Below are 19,153 nucleotides of genomic sequence, written 5' to 3'. Positions count from 1 at the left end.
TTCAGAGGTTTTCTATTCATGTGGTCGACCAGGCCATATTATGCGTGATTTCCCCTCAGTTCATGGTAGAGGTAGGACCCAGCCTTTGGGATCGGTAGCTTGATCTTCATCATCTGTACGCCTTATGGGGCCAGGTTCACATGCGTCAGTCAGCCATGGTAGAGGCAGAGGGAGAGTCCCCAGTTCTAGCGGTCCTCAGCACCGTATTTATGCTTTGGCTGGACGCCAAGATCTTGATTCTTTTCCTGATGTGGTCACATGTATATTATCGGTATTTTCTCATGATGTATATGCTTTGATTGATCCGGGCTCCACATTGTCATATGTTACTCCGTATATTGCGGGTCGATTTAGAGTCGAACCGGAGTCGATCAAACCTTTTGAGGTGTCTACACCCGTTGGTGAATCGGTAATAGCTAGCCGAGTGTATAGAAACTGTATAGTTTTGATTTGTGATCATCGTACTATGATTGACTAGCATGAGTTAAAAATGGTAGACTTTGATGTTATTATGGGCATGGATTGGTTGGCTTTTTTCTATGACAACGTTGATGGTAGAATGAAAATGGTTCGTTTCCAATTTCCTGGAGAACCAGTGTTAGAGTGGGAAGGGAATACTGCGTCACCAAAAGGTAGGTTTATTTCCTATCTAAAGGCAAGGAAAATGATCACAAAAGGATGTATTTATCATCTAGTTCGGGTTCAAGATGTAGAAGCTGAATCGCCAACTCTTCAGTCAGTTTTCGTGGTGAATGAATTTCCGGATGTGTTTCCGGAAGAGCTTCCAGGCCTTCCTCCTGAGCGGGAGATTGATTTTTCCATTGATGTGTTGCCAGGCACTAAGCCTATATCTATTCCTCTTTATACAATGGCCCCCGCAGAATTGAAAGAGTTGAAGGAACAATTGAAAGACTTGCTTGAGAAAGGCTTTATTAGGCCTAGTTCATCCCCGTGGGGAGCACCCGTATTGTTTGTCCAAAAGAAAGATGGCTCCTTGAGAATGTGCATTGACTATCGGCAATTGACTAAGGTGACGATTAAGAACAAATATCCTCTCCCGAGAATTGATGACTTATTTGATCAATTACAAGGTGCCAAATGGTTTTCCAAGATAGATTTGAGGTCCGAGTATCATCAAGTGAGAGTTAGGGAGAAAGCTATCCCTAAGACAGCCTTCAGAACAAGATATGGCCATTTTGAGTTCCGGGTAATGTCATTTGGGCTAACTAATGCACCGGCAGTATTTATGGATTTGATGAACAACATGTTCTGGCCCTTCTTAGATCTATTTGTGATCGTATTCATCAACGATATCTTGGTGTATTCTAGATCACTACTACAAAAAGGGGATTTAGCGGCAATTATTTAGCGGCTATAAGTTAATTGCCGCTAATGTACTCACGGGAGCCAAAATATCAGCGGCTAATGTATATTGACCAGCAATAAGTATATTTTTAGTAGCAATTTAAAAGAATGGCCAGTAAAACATTTAGCTTTTGCTTTTTTAACTCTTCCCGCAAGATTTTTCCTTCTAATTAATCTTCCCGCGTGTGCTTAATAAAAAATACTCTCCCGCCTAAGTAAAAACCCTATTCCATTATTAAAACAAATACAAAAAAATGGATCATCTTCTTCACAACCGCTGCTACATCTAGGAGAAAACCTAAACCTTATTTGATTAAATCAAATTCGTGGTAATGTTCTCCTCTACTTCTATCTGCTCGTTCCTCTTCTATATGTCAATTATTATAATGCTCTAGTTTTTTATCGTAGTGAAAGAGGGTTTTTCAAATTATGGGTTTCGTTCCTAGGTGGTGTTGAAAGAGGTTTTACAAATTCTGGGTTTCTTTCGTAGATGGTGTTAAAAGAGGTTTTTCAAATTCTAGGTTTATTTCGTCGATGGTGTTAAAAGAGATTTTTCAAATTCTGGGTTTCTTTCATAGACGGTGTTAAAAGAGGTTTTTTTTTTTCAAATTCTGGGTTTCTTTCATAGGTGTTGTTGAAAGAGATTTTCCGATTCCTGCTCTGTTCGTGTCCATCTCTACCCCATGTTTCTCTATTTTTTATATAATTACAAAGCATGATTTTTATTGTTTCAAGTTTGATTTTCTATGCTTATTGTTTGATATCTGTTGATGATAGAATTTTAGGATTTGTTTGGTTTTGGTGAACAAAATAGTGGATGAAAAAAGAAAAATGTCATACTTTCTTATCTATAAATAATTTAATTTGAAATTTCTAATGCAGGCCATAGTTTTATTTGAGATATTCTCGTTTCTTGTAGGTTTTACGGGATCTTTCTTCGACTTCTTCTTCAATTTTTTGTCTTCGTCAGCAAATATTTTGCTTCTAGGTACGCGAACACTTGAGCCAATTTGTGACTTTGTAAAAGTAAAGCTTTTCAGCGTTTGCCAAGTGATATTTGTGATTTTCGACTGCTATTAATTTGATGAGCAACTGACTGAATTGACTCCTCTGTTTCCCTTGCTATTTTATGAATTGTTTCCTCTGTTTGCGAAGGCTGTTGTTAATATATTCAACTTCTCATGATCGTTCTAAAGTTTTCTCACTGTTATTGATGAATATTGATGTCTCAAATGGAATATACAACATCGGGAACACTCTGTTATTGAGATTTATGTTAACTACTTGAAAACATGAATATAAATTACTACCTATAAAAACACAGGAATAAATTGAGCATAAACATTAACCGAATACCGAACTTTTTGACACGCTGTTGTGGTACATTGATTCGTAAGTCTGACTTGAGGGTTTTATTAGATTGAGACTGAATTTCATCTTATTTTGGGATTGAATTGAAGAGGCATGTTTGATTTTTAAGTTGGTTTCTCTATGTTTAGAAACTGAACACTTTACCTTGTCTCCCTATTGAGGTCGAATTGTTAAAGTATTTGAAACCAAGTCGAGTTGCTCAGATTCAGTTTTCAGTTTGTCATAGTATTGTTTTAACAACTCTACAATATCTGCAGCTGGTAATTCGAAAATTACATTGTTCATTGCTGAATTTTGTTAGAATCTGCTGTGATTAAAGATGAGAAGGACTTAAAGACTTTAGCCTATTCTTTCGCCTAGAACTGAAATGAAATTGGATTCCATTTGAGCACAAAATTTGAAATCTAGCTTGGTTGTTTGAACTTGTTTCTGGGAAAGTTTACATGGCAGTTTAGCTACACTTATGTCCCTTTTTTTTTGGTAGCTAGAAATATTGTAATACCAAGGAAAAATATTTACAAGTAAAGCAAAACCCAAGCTCACACTCGCCTGATCCTAAGCACCAGGAAGTGCAATCCTCTATTCCTATCTATAACTCAAAAATAGCATATACAATAGTATTCCTAAGGTAAAAATTCAGTTCATGTAGTCTTCCAGCTAGTCTAGTCCTCTTTGAGCGTCTAAATACCACCTCTTGTATGATTTTCCTAACTAGTGGTTGGCCTGTTGTCCCCTGCTTCTGTAACACTCAGTGATTCTTCTCCTTCCATATGTAATAGACACATCCATCAAGTGCCACTCTATATACTTCATTTCCTGCTTTCTTTGTGCTCTTGTGATCTTCAACCCATTCTTCTAACTGCCACTTGAGAGGAGTTCTATTAATGCCTTGCCAGTTCAAAATTTTACTCCAAACAGAAGTTGAGAATCTGTAGTCAAAGAACAAACGTTCCACTGATTCATTCATATTTTTGATGAATGGTAGATTGGGTCTGAAATGATACCCTATGAAACAAGCCAGTCTCACTTATGTTCAGTTAACTATTAGTGTTTTGGACTAATTCTTGAGGAAGTTTTGTGCTCTATTTTTTAGTTGATTGGCAAGTTTAGGTCATAGTTTTGAACTAAACCGTGAAGTTGACTGTGTTTGAGTGAGTAAATACCATTTTGGTGATGCTGTGCTACTTCAGAATTGATTTGTTAACAATCGCTTTGTCTACTTGAATTGTGAGTTGAACTAAACCGACAATTTTTTTTTTTTTTTGTGAATGCTTGGTTTCTGTTTTTTTTTTTTTTTTTAATTCTAGTATGATAGAAGACAATTTTTTTCACTGATGCAAATAGATTTAACTAGAAAGGCAACTTCTCTTGTAAAGTACACGTTTTATTAATAAAAATACCCCCTGGGGTTTAAATTGCTAAAAAAAAGATTATTGCAGTGTATATTACATAGAGATACAATGTTTTTTAGTTCTAGGTAGCCAAGTTTTCTCGTGTAATTCTATAGTAAAATTTAACCAACTCCAACTACTAAGGTAACTGATTCTTTTAGTCCTCTGCTTGATTGTGAGTTGAATTAAACTGACAACTTGTTTTTCTTGTGAATGCTTGGTTTCTAGTTTTTTTTGTTCATTTTATTATGATAGAAGGAAATTTATTAGAATCTCCAGATGGATTACATTCTCTAGTTAACTATATGAAAAACATATTGGATTGATGTTTTTGATAGAGGCGAAAAAGTCTTTATATGTTATAATGGGAGTGTTGGGTGAATTTATAGTTGAAAACTAAAGTAATCATTTATTTTGAGCAATTTGGATTGCAATTTGGAAGCTGTAAATATGTTGACATCAAAAAATCAAAATCTGCCAGTTGGAGCTATAAAACCAGTTGTAGATTCAGTAATTTCTCCCCTAATTGAGAAGGAATTTCTTGGATTAAAGTATTGAAATCTATTATGGCTTGAAGAATTCACAGTTAGATTTTTTAATCATGTTCTTGGCTTTAAACTATGCTTCATTTACTGGTACAAATCTTGCATTTTAGTGTGACTAGGAAAGGAAATGTTTAGTGGAAGCTTTCTGATTTTTCCTTCTGTTTTGAAGTAAGTCATCATTTGGATATAACTAGAATTAGATATCTGTTTGATAGTTTTAATTGTTAAAAAGATATATTTGAGCTATGCAATTACCTGTTAATAGGATGCACATTTTATCTGAACTATATTTTTGATTAATTCCCCTCTTTTCTACTAATGTATTTTTAGCTCTTACAGTAATTGCAGAAAAGAAAAGAATATCTTGGACATCATGGAAAATTCTAGAAATAAAAAATGGATGAATTGTGATAGACTTAGTAAAGAATACTTGGATGGAGTGGAGGATTTTATAAACCATGCCTTTTCTAAAAAACTAGAGGGAGAAAAATTTCATGTCCTTGTACGGAATGTGTGCTTATTCATCAAGCAAATCGGGCCACAACATATGATCATCTTGTGGTTAATGGTATCATGCCATCGTATGATACTTGGTTTTGTCATGGGGAGTCTCTGAAGGGATCAAACAATACCCAAGTAAATAATCACAGCCAATCAACTTTGAGGGGCGATGATATGAGAGGAATGATACATGATGTCTTTGGAGGCTCTACATAGTTCATGGATAGTGACGTCACTGAAAGGGGAAAGATGGCGCCAAACCTACAACAAAAGAGAGCTCATCCATCTGGAAATCAACCTCATCCAGAGGTGGATAAATTTGAACGGCTCATGAAGGAGGCAAATGAAGAACTATATCCTGGATGCAAGAAGTTTAGCTAACTGTCCTTTTTGCTGCATATCTATCGTACAAAATGCATGTTCAAATAGTCAAATGAATCTTTTAATGCTTTGCTTGGACTATTGAAGGATGCGTTGCCTGAAGGGGAAACATTGCCTTCTTCTTTTTATGAGACCAAAAAGATAGTTGAAAGCTTGGGCTTAAAGTACGAAAAGATTCATGCTTGTCCCAATGATTGCATGCTTTTTAGGAAAGAGTTTTCTAGTAAGGATGTTAATGAATGCAAAATTTGTGGTGCTTCTAGATGGAAAAATAATGCTAGAAAAATTCCAGCCAAGGTCCTAAGGTATTTTCCTTTAAAACCAAGGCTGCAAAGATTGTTTATGTCTTCAGAAACTTCTAAAGCAATGCAATGGCATCACGAAGAGCGCAATAAAGATGGCGTTCTACGACATCCTGCAGATTCTGAAGCTTGGAAAAGTTTTGATAGTAAATATCCCGAATTTGCTGGAGATCCTCGCAATGTCCGGCTAGGATTAGCTTCTGACGGATTTAATCCATTTGGCACAATGCGAACTATTCACAGTACATGGCCAGTGATTTTAATGCCATATAATCTTCCACCATGGATGTGCATGAAGCAAGAGTTCTTCATTCTGTCCTTACTTATTCCTGGACCAAAAGCGCATGGCAATAATATTGATGTCTTTTTGCAACCTTTAATAGAAGAGTTAAATGAATTATGGGATGTCGGGGTAGAAACATACGATGCTTCTACTAAGGAGATATTTCAAATGCGAGCAGCTCTCATGTGGACTACAAATGATTTTCCAGCATATGGTACTCTCTCTGGATGGAGCACTTATGGTCGGTTTGCATGCCCTTCTTCCAACATAAACACTCAATCTAGATGGCTCAAACATGGTAGAAAGTTTTGTTACATGGGGCATCGACGTTTCTTGAAGTCGGGCCACAAATATCGGAATGATGCAAGATCGTTTGATGGGACTAAAGAAACAAGACCTGCACCTTGTGCAGTATCCAGGTCACTAGTGCTGAATCAAGTTAAAGATATAAAGTTTACTCTCGGTCAGTCGAGTGAAGGGGTAAGTGGGGTAATGAAAAACACATGGAAAAAAAGGAGCATTTTTTTCGATCTTCCTTATTAGGAGTTTAACTTGGTGCGCCATAATCTCGATGTGATGCACACAGAAAAAAATGTGTGTGATAACTTAATTTATACACTATTAGATCTTGGTAAAAAGTCTAAAGACAATCTAGAAGCTCGATTGGACTTGAAGGATATGAAAATAAGACCAAGCTTATGGCCTCAATATCGAGCTAGTGGGAGGGCTTATCTTCCTCCTACTTATTTTACGATGACTTCAAACGAAAAAGAGTTATTTTATGAAGTACTACAAAATACCAAGTTTCCATATGGCTATTCATCTAATATATCACGTTGGATTCGCAAACGGAAGATATCTAGGCTAAAAACTCATGATTGCCATGTTATAATGCAAGAACTTCTTCCTCTTGCCTTGCGGAGATCAAAAGACAAAAGAATCAGTTCCGTTTTAATTGAACTATGCACATTCTTTCGTGTTCTATGTAGCAAAGTGCTAAAACTAGAAGAGTTAAAGTTACTTGAAGAAAAAATTCCAGAAACATTGTCTACTATGGAAAAACTCTTTCCCCCAGGATTCTTTACTGTTATGGTGCACTTTCTTACTCACTTGGCAACTGAGGCTAGACTTGCGGGGCCAGTATATTATCGCTGGATGTACCCAATTGAGAGGTATGAAGAATGTCAATGAATTTTTATGATAATATTTAGTTGTTAAATATTATAATATCAAACTAATAACCTTAATTTATTACATAGGTACTTGGGTACTTTAAAATCATATGTTCGTAATTGTGCATGCCCAGAAGGTTCAATAGCAGAAGCATACATAGCAAATGAGTGTGTGGCATTTTTCTCACGATATTTGGAGGGTGGAGATTCAAGGTCTTATTGTTCAAGAAAATGCAATGATGAGATTGAGCATGAGACTAGTAAAGAAGAATGTCTTTTTCCTACTGTTGGGGAGTCGTACGGTGAAGTAGATGTATTTGAGTTGGATGAGAAAACATGGTTGCAAGCACATCGGCATGTGCTTTTCAATTGTGAGTCAGATGTGGTTGAGAATTATAAAAAGTAAGTATTATATCTATTATTGAATATATGTATATTAAATTATTTGATAACAAAATTGATATATGTGAGTTACATGAATAGTGAACATATGGCTGAAATCAAGAGATCACATCGTAAGCGCCGTTTGAGACCACGTCAACTTAATCTTATGCATTTTGATACATTTCATGAGTGGTTCAAGGAGAAAGTAAGTAGTAAGATTAAATTATTGGTTACGTTAAATTATTGTCCTTCTACTTATATACACATTTATAGTTGTATCTTTCTATTTGTTTAAGTAGCAGAGTTGGATGCCACATCTAAAATCTTAAAGGATATTAAAGTCCTCGCAGAAGGGCCGACTAAAATTGCAAAAATATTTAATGCGTTCGATGTAAATAACGGGTATCGATTCCGAACAAAACAAAGTGAAGAGTCCAAGGAGACACAAAATAGTGGTGTTATGGTCGTTTCTAAGACTGAAAGTTATGCAAGTACAAGTGACAATGCTCCAAAGTCTGCAAATATCACATATTATGGTAGAGTGAATGATATTGTGGAGTTAAATTATTATGAAGAATTTAAGGTTGTCTTATTTAAGTGCGATTGGGTTGATGTAACCAAAGGTAGAGGAGTGATAGAAGATGACTTGGATTTCACACTTGTGAACTTCTGGCAGACTCTGGTGATCAAGAACGCCATGAGCCTTTTATTTTTGCAGAACAAGATCAACAAGTAATATATGTACAAGATCCTCAATATCATGAATGGTTTGTCCCTAGGTTTATTAAACCTCGAGACGTTTTTGATATGCGAGAGGAAAATAGTGTGCATTTTGAGTCATCAATGCAGTGTGATGCCACTGACTTGGCTCTCTTAGAAAATGCTCATGTTTTGGAGTATGAGGATAATGATTGGGTAAGAAGTGGTGTCAATGGAATGGTAATTGATACGGACGTACATTCTCAAGCTAATAAGGGAGGAAATGACATTGAAAATGAAAGTTACTCCGAGTAAGATAGGTGGTACTTGTAAAATATATTCTTTGCAAGTGTTATCGAATAAACTTTAGGGATTTATTATTTTTTAGTATAGAAATTTGAATAAAATATATTTTTTGCTTTCAATTTAAATCATTTTATAGAAGATGCATGTTAGTCTGCTATGGATTTTCCATGTTTCTGTTGGTTGATTATTGAATGTTTTGAGTGCATTCTATGTGATTGCTTTTACTTAAATTTTGTGTTGTAGCTCTTGGATTGTGAGATGCTATGGTGTTTGTGTGCACAAATAGCTTATGTGTTTTTCACATATTGAGAAGAAACTATGCAAACTAGACGTCACAACAGGCTGGAAATTCAACAAGATGATGATGAAGAAGTGCGACATTATATTGAGCAATTGATGGATAATCAAAACCACTCTGCAACCCAACCTTATATTGAGCAGTTGATGGATAATCGAAACAACTCTGAGGCCCAATCACATGATGGTCAATCTAATGAGTTGAATAGTTGTGTTGGTGGCGCTGAGGCTCAACATAATGATGAATTAGGTAATACTTTTTCTATGGTTAATTAATCTGTCATACACAAGAGCTTCAGATTCAGCTCTCTGGTCTGCTATGTGTTTGAAACAAGGCCACGAGATTGTTGTTTATTTGATTTTACAGTTGGGCTATTTTGAACTACCATCACTGGAAAAAGTAATCTCATATAGTTTAGATGGTTGAACAATATAACAAGGCTCAGATAGTGTAAAATGCAGACAACTTTATAACTGGTGTTTGGGATTATGATACAGACAACTAGCCTTACATACACTTTTACCATGTCCTTGGCAGGTTGTGTATCTACCAGGATAAGTTTTCATTACCTAAATCTGATCTAAAAGCAGATCCAAAAGGAACTGCAGTTCATTTCCTCACTTTCTGCAGAATTATTCTAAAAACTGCATATACTCCACAGAGTTGAATCATAGTTGAAACTCAACCTGCATAACCACCAACCCTACACCAGATCATCTCCAATGACCAAGCCACTAGCCAAAAGCATATGCCAAACATGCCTTCTGCCTTCTAATCTCTTCAGCAACAACACCACACCATTTGACATTGTCCACCAAGTATGCTTGATGAACACAGCATACATGATCCTGGTGCCTTCATCACAAATAGCACACAGTAACCGCCATTCTTGCACAAACTTTCCAAAACTACCCCTTATCATTCTACTAAGAAGTAATACTTCATTTGTGCATAACCGCCTAATCTCAGGTGTTTAACCATATAATATTTTTTCCATTTGATGACCTTCAAATCTTTTTTCATTTTAGGTACTTCGGGGGCAAGAAAGGTTCGTGGCCCTACTTTACTGAAAGATATTTGGAAACTTCCTGTGGGGAAGACAGTTGATGTGTCATTTAATAGTCGTAACCAAGCTGTTGGGAAAGAGGGTCGAAAGCTTGCTAGCTTTCTAGGAATTATTGCGAGGACTCCAGAACTAACACCTCTACACATAGATGATTGGAGAAACTTTGGCGACGAGGAAAAGAAGAGATTGGTGAATTTAGTGAGGGTATGGAATAGTTATTACTATTATTATTATTATTATTATTATTATTATTATTATTATTATTATTATTATTATTATTATTATTATTATTATTATTATTATGTGAACAAGAAACCTGTTATACATCATGTTATCTTCTAAATGTTGGATTTTATTTTATCGGAAGAAGTTCTCTATCCCAAAACGCGGAGAAGACTTTGTCTTAATGTCACTAGGAAAGAAATGGAAAGATTACAAGTGCACTTTAAAAGGTGAATATATGGAAAAATATAAGAATAAAGACGCTTTGCTGAAAAATAGACTAAGTCGCATACCGAGGGATCAATGGACTGGTCTTGTCTCTTATTGGGTTTCTGATAAAGCTAAGGTATCAACAAATCTTGAAAACATACTCCAGTTGCTTAATTTCATAGTGTTTTGATTTTAGTTATCCTCAGTTATTATTTATAATTTATATCATTTTAATGTTTCAATGATAGAGGCGTACCCAAGCAAATAGAAACAATAGGACCAAACAAAAGATGCCTCACACAGGAGGATCCAAAAGTATTGCTACCTTGATGGATGAGAAGGTAAACCGATGGAAATTACAAACTATAATACTTTTAAATCCTTTTTCTCACACGTATTTGACATCAATTTTTATTGTGTTAGGCTGAAAATGGGATAGAGCCTACACGAGGACAAATATATATATTAACTCATAAGAAACGTAAGGATGGTAGACCGCTGGATGAGGATTGTGCCAAGACAATCGTAAGATTTCTTCTTTCTTTTATTGTAAACATTGGGGCAGTTGGGAAAAAAAACTTAAAGGCAAATAAATGAATCCAAGTTGGATTTATTATGTATTCTATTGTCAGGACATGATAAATGAAAGGATAAGCAATGGTGAGAGATCTACTGAACGACCTCCTCACAGTGTTTCTTGGGAAGGCGATGTGTATTCGCAGGTGTTGGGAAATGAAAAAAGTGGGTATGTTAGTGGTTTAGGACTTGGTCCAACTCCTTCTGTTCTATGGGGTAGTAGATTTTCCTTAGGAAATATTGTTTTAGAGGATTCATCTAAGGAGGATGTACAAAGGTTACAACATGAGATAGCTGAGTTAAAGGCTAAACAAAATGAAGAAATGAATTTGATGAAACAAAATTAGGAGAAGATGCAAGCAAAACATCAAGGATACCCAGTGTTAATTAACGTGGTAATATTTATAGGTCCCCGACGCCAATAGTGGCCATGAACTAGTACCACAAACATCAAGGATACCAGTGTTGCTGAAAATACTCCACCTTCTCACGGTACTACTCATCTATATCCTTCTGCACTACTATTTGAGTTTTCCTCCTTCAACTTTTTGTGTTCTTGAATAATGAAGATGGGTGTGCATGTTTCAACACTAACAATTCTCCACCCTCCACATTGCACATTTGCTTACCCTCCTACTATCTTTTAATGTTAGTTTTCTTATCAATGATACTTTTTCATGTTAGTTCATTTGTTTGAGATAAAATTAGCCGCAACGAATAGTAAAAATTGTTTGGGCAGAGTTTCTGTACACTTATTCAAATTTGAATAGCACACCGGGTTCGCTCTAAGTAGGGATTCCAATTATAACCAGGCTCATCCAGTTTACATGGTACCAAATATTTCTTCCCTTAGAACTATATGAACCCAAAACTTAACTTAAGGGAATTTAGCTTGTTAAGATGTAATAAAATATCAATTCCTGCCATGTAACTAGATAAGAAAACAAGTAGGTGAGCTCGAGCCGAGCTCATAACAACGCCACAAGCATTTCAAAGCTTTCTTAAGAGAAGCAAAAAATTCCCCTATCTCTTTCTACTTTCTGATTGTAAAGTTATTACAGGAAACTTGAATTGAGAGCACTATTCAGCTACTGATATTGATTGGTCTGATTTTGTCTATTTAAGTTGGGTAGCTGAATAGTTGAGGTAATGAGAGACATGCTGAGCCAATATAATGCATAGATGAGACTGCAAAGGGAAAAATAAGAAGCAGCAAAATCTCTTAGGAAAGTAATTGATTAGCATTGCATCATTTTTTACATTGTGATCATAGCTTAATCTTTATACTGAAATGCAAATTTTGTGTGTATTTCATGTGCCTGTTCACAACAATATGGTGAAATACAATTTCAGATTTCCTGTAAACTTGTTCGTATATTGCATTTAATCTTTTGACACATTTATTTTATTATTTCAGGTCGTATAGTTTGATGTTCGAAAATTTCGCATGTGGAAGATTTCAATATGAAAGAGTTGTGGAAGTTATTCAAAGACATTATTCCATAGGACTAGTTATATAATGACATTAGTTATTTGGTTCACACAATAGAAGTTCTTTTTTAAAGTCGTGACACTATATTTTGGATTAGTACTTCCGTTTGTTGTTTAGACTTAATGAGATATATTTTGTTTTATGAATTAATAGTAATATATTTTTAGCATTTGCCAAAATATAAGTAGAAATGCAATCTAGATCAGTTTCTGGATAAACAATTGTTGTTGAAGCTTGTGACTTTTAACGTCAATTTAATTGAATTTACCAGCCATAAAAATGGACGTTGAAGGGGAAATAAGACGCTTTCACGATGGATATTGTAGCCTTTAGTTGGCCACCAAAGAATTGCCATTAAAGATGCTAATTATTAGCGGTAATTTATTTGAATTTACTTGCCATTAAAATGGATGCTAAAAGACAAACTAAGACCTTTTCAGTAAGGATATTGTAGCCATTCTAAATTGCCACAAAACAATTGCCGTTAAAACTATTAACTTTTAGCGGCAATATAATTGAATTCACTGGCAATAAAAATGGACGCTAAAAGATCGTAGTTAGCCGTTAGGAATTGGCTTTAGCAGCTAAAATAATTGCCGCAATTAATGGCCGCTAACACTACTGGTTATTAGCGGCAATAAAAACCAGCCTTTACCAGCTTTTCCAATAACGGCCGCTAAAGCCTTTACCGACCCCAGCATCACCGGCCAAAGCAGAATGGCCGGTAAAGGGTATAGCGACAATTGTTATTGCCGCTAAATCCCTTTTTTATGGTCACTAAATCCCCTTTTTGTAGTAGTGGATCTGAGGCAGAACATGCGGAACATTTGCATACTGTCCTTAGAGTTCTTCAAACTCGAGAGCTATTCGCCAAATTTTCTAAGTGTGAGTTTTGGTTCAACTCAGTGACATTTTTGGGGCACATCGTTTCAGTCGATGGTATTCGAGTAGATAGCAAAAAGATTGAGGCCGTGAAGACTTGGCCAAGGCCCACAACTCCTACGGAGGTTCGTAGCTTTCTGGGCTTAGCAGGTTATTACAGGAGATTTGTTGAAGGTTTTTCTTCTATTTCTGCACCACTAATAAAGTTGACCCAGAAATCAGCAAAGTTTCAATGGACAGATGCTTGTGAACGTAGTTTCCAAGAGTTAAAAAATAGATTGACTTCTGCCCCAGTCCTGACACTTCCAGAGGGATTGGAAGGATATGTTTTTTATTGCGATGCTTCAGGCATTGGGCTAGGCTATGTGTTGATGCAACATGGTAAGGTGATTGCGTATGCTTCAAGGCAATTACGGAAACATGAGAAAAATTATCCAACCCATGATCTAGAATTAGCTGCAGTGGTTCATGCATTAAAGATATGGAGACATTATTTATATGGTGTCCATGTGGATATTTATACAGATCATAAGATTCTTCAGTATATCTTCAAGCAGAAAGAGTTGAATTTGTGGCAACGACGATGGTTAGAATTGCTAAAAGATTACGATGTTGATATCCTATATCACCCTGGAAAGGCAAATGTTGTGGCTGATGCTCTTAGCCTTAGATCTATGGGAAGTTTGTATGATGTATGACCAGAGAAGAGAGAAATGGCTCGTGAGCTCCAGCAGTTAGCTAGCCTAGGAGTTCGAGTAGTGGACTCAGGTAGCAGGGGAACTACCATTCAGAACTCAGCAGTTTCATCACTAGTAGCGGAAGTGAAAAAGCAACAATACGAAGATTCCATGCTAATGCATTACAGAGATACACCCCATCAGAAGGGGGAGTCATCATTTGAGATTTCAGAAGACGGAGTTCTTCGATGCCAAGGTAGATTATGTGTTCCCGATGTGGCAGGTTTACGCCACCAAATATTGAGAGAAGCTCATTGTTCCCGTTATTTTGTCTACCCCGGAGCAATGAAATTGTACCATGATCTTAAATCTATATATTGGTGGAATGGGATGAAGAAGGATATAGCGGAATTTGTAGCTCAATGTCCCAACTATCAACAAGTGAAAATCGGGCACCAAAAGCCGGGCGGATTACTACAAGCTATAGAAATTCCAACTTGGAAGTGGGAAGTAATTAACATGGACTTCAATACAGGCTTACCCCGTTCTCGACGTAAATATGATTCGACATGGGTGATTGTGGATAGACTCACGAAGTCAGCTCATTTCTTACCAGTCAGAACGACATATGTAGCGGAAGATTATGCAAAGCTTTATGTTAAAGAGATAGTGTGACTCCATGGTGTCCCATCATTTATTATCTCTGATAGAGGGACTCAGTTTACAGCTAATTTTTAGAAGTCCTTCCAAGAGGGTTTAGGGACCCAAGTGAGCCTTAGCACGACATTTCATCCGCAGACCGATGGACAAGATGAGCGTACCATTCAAACTCTTGAAGATATGTTACGAGTATATATGATAGATTTTGGAGGTAATTGGGATGATCACTTGCCACTCATTGAATTTGCTTACAACAATAGTTATCATTCTAGCATTCAAATGGCACCGTATGAGGCTTTATATGGGCGAAAGTGTAGATCCCCAATCGGGTGGTTCGAGGTAGGAGAGACTAAATTGATAGGGCCGAAATTGGTCCAGCAAGCCATAGAGAAAGTCAAGCTCATACATGATCGGTTATTAGCAGCCCAAAGTCGTCAAAAGTACTATGCGGATAATCGTCGAAGGGACTTAGAGTTCCAAGTAAAAGAGTGGGTATTCTTGAAAGTGTCGCCAATGAAGGGTGTGATGAGATTTGGCAAAAAGGGGAAGCTTAGTCCCCGATACATTGGGCCTTATGAGATCGTGCGCAAAATAGGCAAAGTGGCCTATGAGTTAAATTTACCTCCTGATTTGGAGTCAGTTCACCCAGTTTTCCATGTCTCGATGCTTCGTAAATGTGTTGGAGATCCTACTAGGATCGTGCCAGTAAATGATGTTCAAGTGACGAAAAAGTTAACTTATGAAGAGGTACCCATTTCCATATCAGATAGGCAAGTACAGAGGCTTAGAAACAAAGAAGTGGCCTCAGTTAAGGTTCTATGGAGAAGCAATAAATGAGAAGAAATGACATGGGAAGCGGAAGAAATTATGAAATCCAAGTATCCGCATTTATTTCAACCCTTAAAAGAAATCCAAGATGAGATATCAAGATCATAAGGTATGTATGTTTTCCTTTTATGCTTTTGGGTCGTGTGTGGCAAAATTCTATTGCTATTATGTTGTGGCCCTGTGAGGCATTGTTATTATGGATTGTTGTGACAGGACAGTAGTGCCATATTACAGGGGAAACTCTGGCGAAATTTTTATAAAATCCCCGAAGACTTAACATTCGAGGATGAATGTTCTGGGGGGGGGGGGGGGGGGGGGAATGTTACACCTCGGAAATAACGTATGCGTTGATTTGTGGATAGAATAGTGTGAGCTTAAGGTGATTATGAAATCCCTACGAGGTTAAGCGAAGGATTAGATAGCTTGAGGTGCATACAATAAGATTTCGAAGTTCTATGAATATGTGAATTTTAGTTTGTTAAAGGAACGAAATGTAAGTCGTGTTCGGAAAGGTTCCGCTATGATTGGGCTAATGTTTATGTGATGATGTCTTGAAGGGATGCTATAGAGCCTAATGTATGGTTAATGAATTATTAAACAAGTGTTAAGAAGGTTGTATAAGAATTGGAGATCAAACGAAACGACGAGAACAACTTCGGAAAAGCTGTGAGTTCCACGACCATGTTTCACGGACCGTGAAACTTTCACCGGACCGTATAATGGTTCGTAGAATGCCCAGCAGAGATGATGGTCTCCTGGTGGTGAACCACGACTAATTATACGGGCCGTGAAATGTTCCTCGGACCGTACAAGTGTCCGTGAAAGTCCCGACGGACTGATTTTCAGTGTTTGTATAAATGGATGCCTTGGGTTCTTTTACTTCATTTTTCCTATTCCACAAGTGTTGAGAGCTCAAAAACCCTTCTCTAAACATATTCCACTCAAGTCCAAGAGAACACAAAGATCAAAGGCTAGAATCAAGTGTTTATGTGTTAGAAAGCTTCCAAGGGTTAGAGGACCACAAGAAATTCCATTGGGGGAGAACTAGGGTTTGGTTCAAGCGAAGTATATCCACTCAAGATTCATTCCCTCACCATCTAAGGTAAGTTTTATGATATTTCCATGTTGTTTAAGGTGTTTGAAAGTTGAAACACTTGGATTGTAAAAGGATATAGAAAATGGGTCTTGAATGTGAGAGTAGTGATGTTTGTGAGTAGTAGTTTGAATTAAGTCATGATTCTTGATGTGTTGTGATATGGATACGTTATAAATGATGTTAAGAACATGGGATAGATATTGTATATGAACAAATGTAATCGTGTGTTATGACCATGGATATGGATGACTTGAAGTGAATTGAGAAATATGGATAATGTAGAATGAATAAGGACTATTGTTATGATATTGTGAATGTATTGTTGACGTTTGGGAGTGGATTGACGATATGGAGGAATGTCGTTTAAACAAAGGAGATGCTGTCCGATTTTCTCTAGCTTTAGTCGTGTATGCTAGTCGTCGATTTCTAACGATAGTATGACTTTAATGAAGGTAGAAACGTGAGCTTCGGAGGAGAACGTGCAAGTGTAGAATAGTTGAACGGAAAGGTATGTAAGGCTAACCCTTTCTTTCATAAGACATGGTTCTTTGGCCAATCATCTAAATCTTCTATAAGTCTATGACGTATTCCAAATGATTCTATCTTCCGAGCTATTAAGCTCATGATTCTCGATACGTTACGATTGTACTAAGTTCCTCATATGACGAGTAAGTCTATAAAGATAGATGTAATCAATGACGATAATAGTGACAATGATATTGATGACGACAATAATGGTAATGACGCTGACAATGACGATAATGATAGTGATTATAATAGTAAAGATGCTTATGAGCTATTATGTATATGTATCTATATATGACTATTATGGAACCCCGAGCTTATAAGGCCGGGTAGAATATGTATATATTTATGTGATGCGCGCACACCTCTGCAGTTGGTACGGATAACCTTGAAGCCTTGGTAGGGCCAGGTAGATATAACCCTGAAGCCTCGGTAGGGCCAGGTAGCTATAACCCTGAAGCCTTGGTTAGGCCAGGTATGTGTAACCCTGAAGCCTTGGTAGGGCCAGGTAGATATAACCCTGAAGCCTTGGTAGGGCCAGATATGTGTAACCCTGAAGCCTTGGTAGGGCCAGGTAGATATAACCCTGAAGCCTTGGTAGGGCCAGGTATGTGTAACCCTGAAGCCTTGGTAGGGCTAGGTAGATATAACCCTGAAGCCTTGGTAGGGCCAGGTATGTGTAACCCTGAAGCCTTGGTTGACCAGGTATGTCTATGATATAACTATGTATATGATATGGATATGTATATAGTATGTAAAAGAGTATGAATACGGTCGTGATACGGATAGGAATAAGAATAGGCATATGAATACGATTATGGATACGAAATGTAAATGAGTACGGATATGAAAACGGAAACGGTTATGGATGTATGTACACAACCTCGCATTAGAAATGGAAAGTCCCTATGAAAGGTAAGTAAGTGCTTATGACGATGATACTACTGTCTCCTATCTTATGCTATTTCTTATGTTGCTTATTATGCTTCTATATTAATATTGATTATGCTTTACATACTCAGTACATTCTTCGTACTGACGTCCTTTTGTTTGTGGACGCTGCGTCATGCCCGCAGGTGGTCAGGGAGATAGACTTGATCCAGAGCTACATTTTCTCAGGGACTACATAGCAGAGCTCTATTTCTTTCAGAGTAAAACCTTTTGGTATTTATTCTTTTGTGTATATAATTATGGGCATAGCGCAGTCCTGTCCCGCCTATATGATATGATATACTCTCCTTAGAGGCTCGTAGACATGTGTATACAGTTAGACGTGTTTGACCTTGTCGGCCTATATTTTGGGATGTCATTTTGTTAGCCTCGTCGGCTTATGTACATTGATATGGGCATAGTTGCTAATGTTGATATAAAGGCACTGTTGTCCAATGGGACTAGTATGATTGATGAATAGAACTGTATGATTTATTATGTGGCTCACCTAGATGTGAATGTAAAGGTATGCTAAGGGGGTGCCCGGGTGGGCTAGCATCGGGTGCCCGTCGCGGCCCTCCGGTTGGGTCGTGACAATGACCTATAGGGGACCCATGGTGTCCATGTACCACTCGTTCCAGATACTCATCGGACCCGAGCATAAACCTCTGCTCTGGAAAGAACCTCGAATGAGGGCCATATTAATGTATCTCTCATTTTTGGAATGAATCTCGGACCACGAACCCATAATCTAGGTCACAATTGTGCCTTTTCATGTATGCTTGCATAACATTATTTCTTGCCCTATTATTATCAATGCTCAAACCATCATATCGTATCACAATTCCACCGAGAAGATCATATTAACTTCTCATTACAACACATCAACTGTAGATTCAGCACACATGAATAGTGGCACGAAGCCTACACAGTCACTCAGTCAATTGCACATAGGAATTCAACCACACAACATCATGTATGAAGACTAGAC

At 37.1% G+C, this 19,153-nt stretch overlaps 3 protein-coding genes across 3 annotated transcripts; all 3 read left to right on the top strand.

The window, feature by feature from the left end:
* Positions 1–5,422: 5,422 nt before the first annotated feature.
* Positions 5,423–9,009, top strand: LOC132611890 (uncharacterized). The gene is made up of 8 exons (XM_060326250.1): positions 5,423–5,512; positions 5,642–6,602; positions 6,765–7,311; positions 7,399–7,713; positions 7,795–7,900; positions 8,027–8,318; positions 8,372–8,634; positions 8,944–9,009. Exons 1-8 carry the CDS (start codon positions 5,423–5,425, stop codon positions 9,007–9,009), a joined length of 2,640 nt encoding a protein of 879 aa, XP_060182233.1.
* LOC132611889 (uncharacterized) lies at positions 8,927–10,406 on the top strand. Its single transcript, XM_060326249.1, has 3 exons — positions 8,927–9,247; positions 10,027–10,268; positions 10,377–10,406. Exons 1-3 carry the CDS (start codon positions 9,019–9,021, stop codon positions 10,404–10,406), a joined length of 501 nt encoding a protein of 166 aa, XP_060182232.1. The 5' UTR covers positions 8,927–9,018.
* An 80-nt stretch (positions 10,407–10,486) lies between these two features.
* Positions 10,487–11,534, top strand: LOC132612014 (uncharacterized). The gene is made up of 4 exons (XM_060326364.1): positions 10,487–10,632; positions 10,745–10,837; positions 10,920–11,021; positions 11,129–11,534. Exons 1-4 carry the CDS (start codon positions 10,525–10,527, stop codon positions 11,417–11,419), a joined length of 594 nt encoding a protein of 197 aa, XP_060182347.1. The 5' UTR covers positions 10,487–10,524; the 3' UTR covers positions 11,420–11,534.
* The last annotated feature ends 7,619 nt before the right edge of the window (positions 11,535–19,153 follow it).

The sequence above is a fragment of the Lycium barbarum genome, chromosome 9, assembly GCF_019175385.1.
Source record: "Lycium barbarum isolate Lr01 chromosome 9, ASM1917538v2, whole genome shotgun sequence".
Lineage (NCBI taxonomy): Eukaryota > Viridiplantae > Streptophyta > Magnoliopsida > Solanales > Solanaceae > Lycium > Lycium barbarum.
The sequence above is the reverse complement of the archived record's forward strand: the minus strand, read 5'-3'. Positions and strand labels throughout refer to the sequence as shown.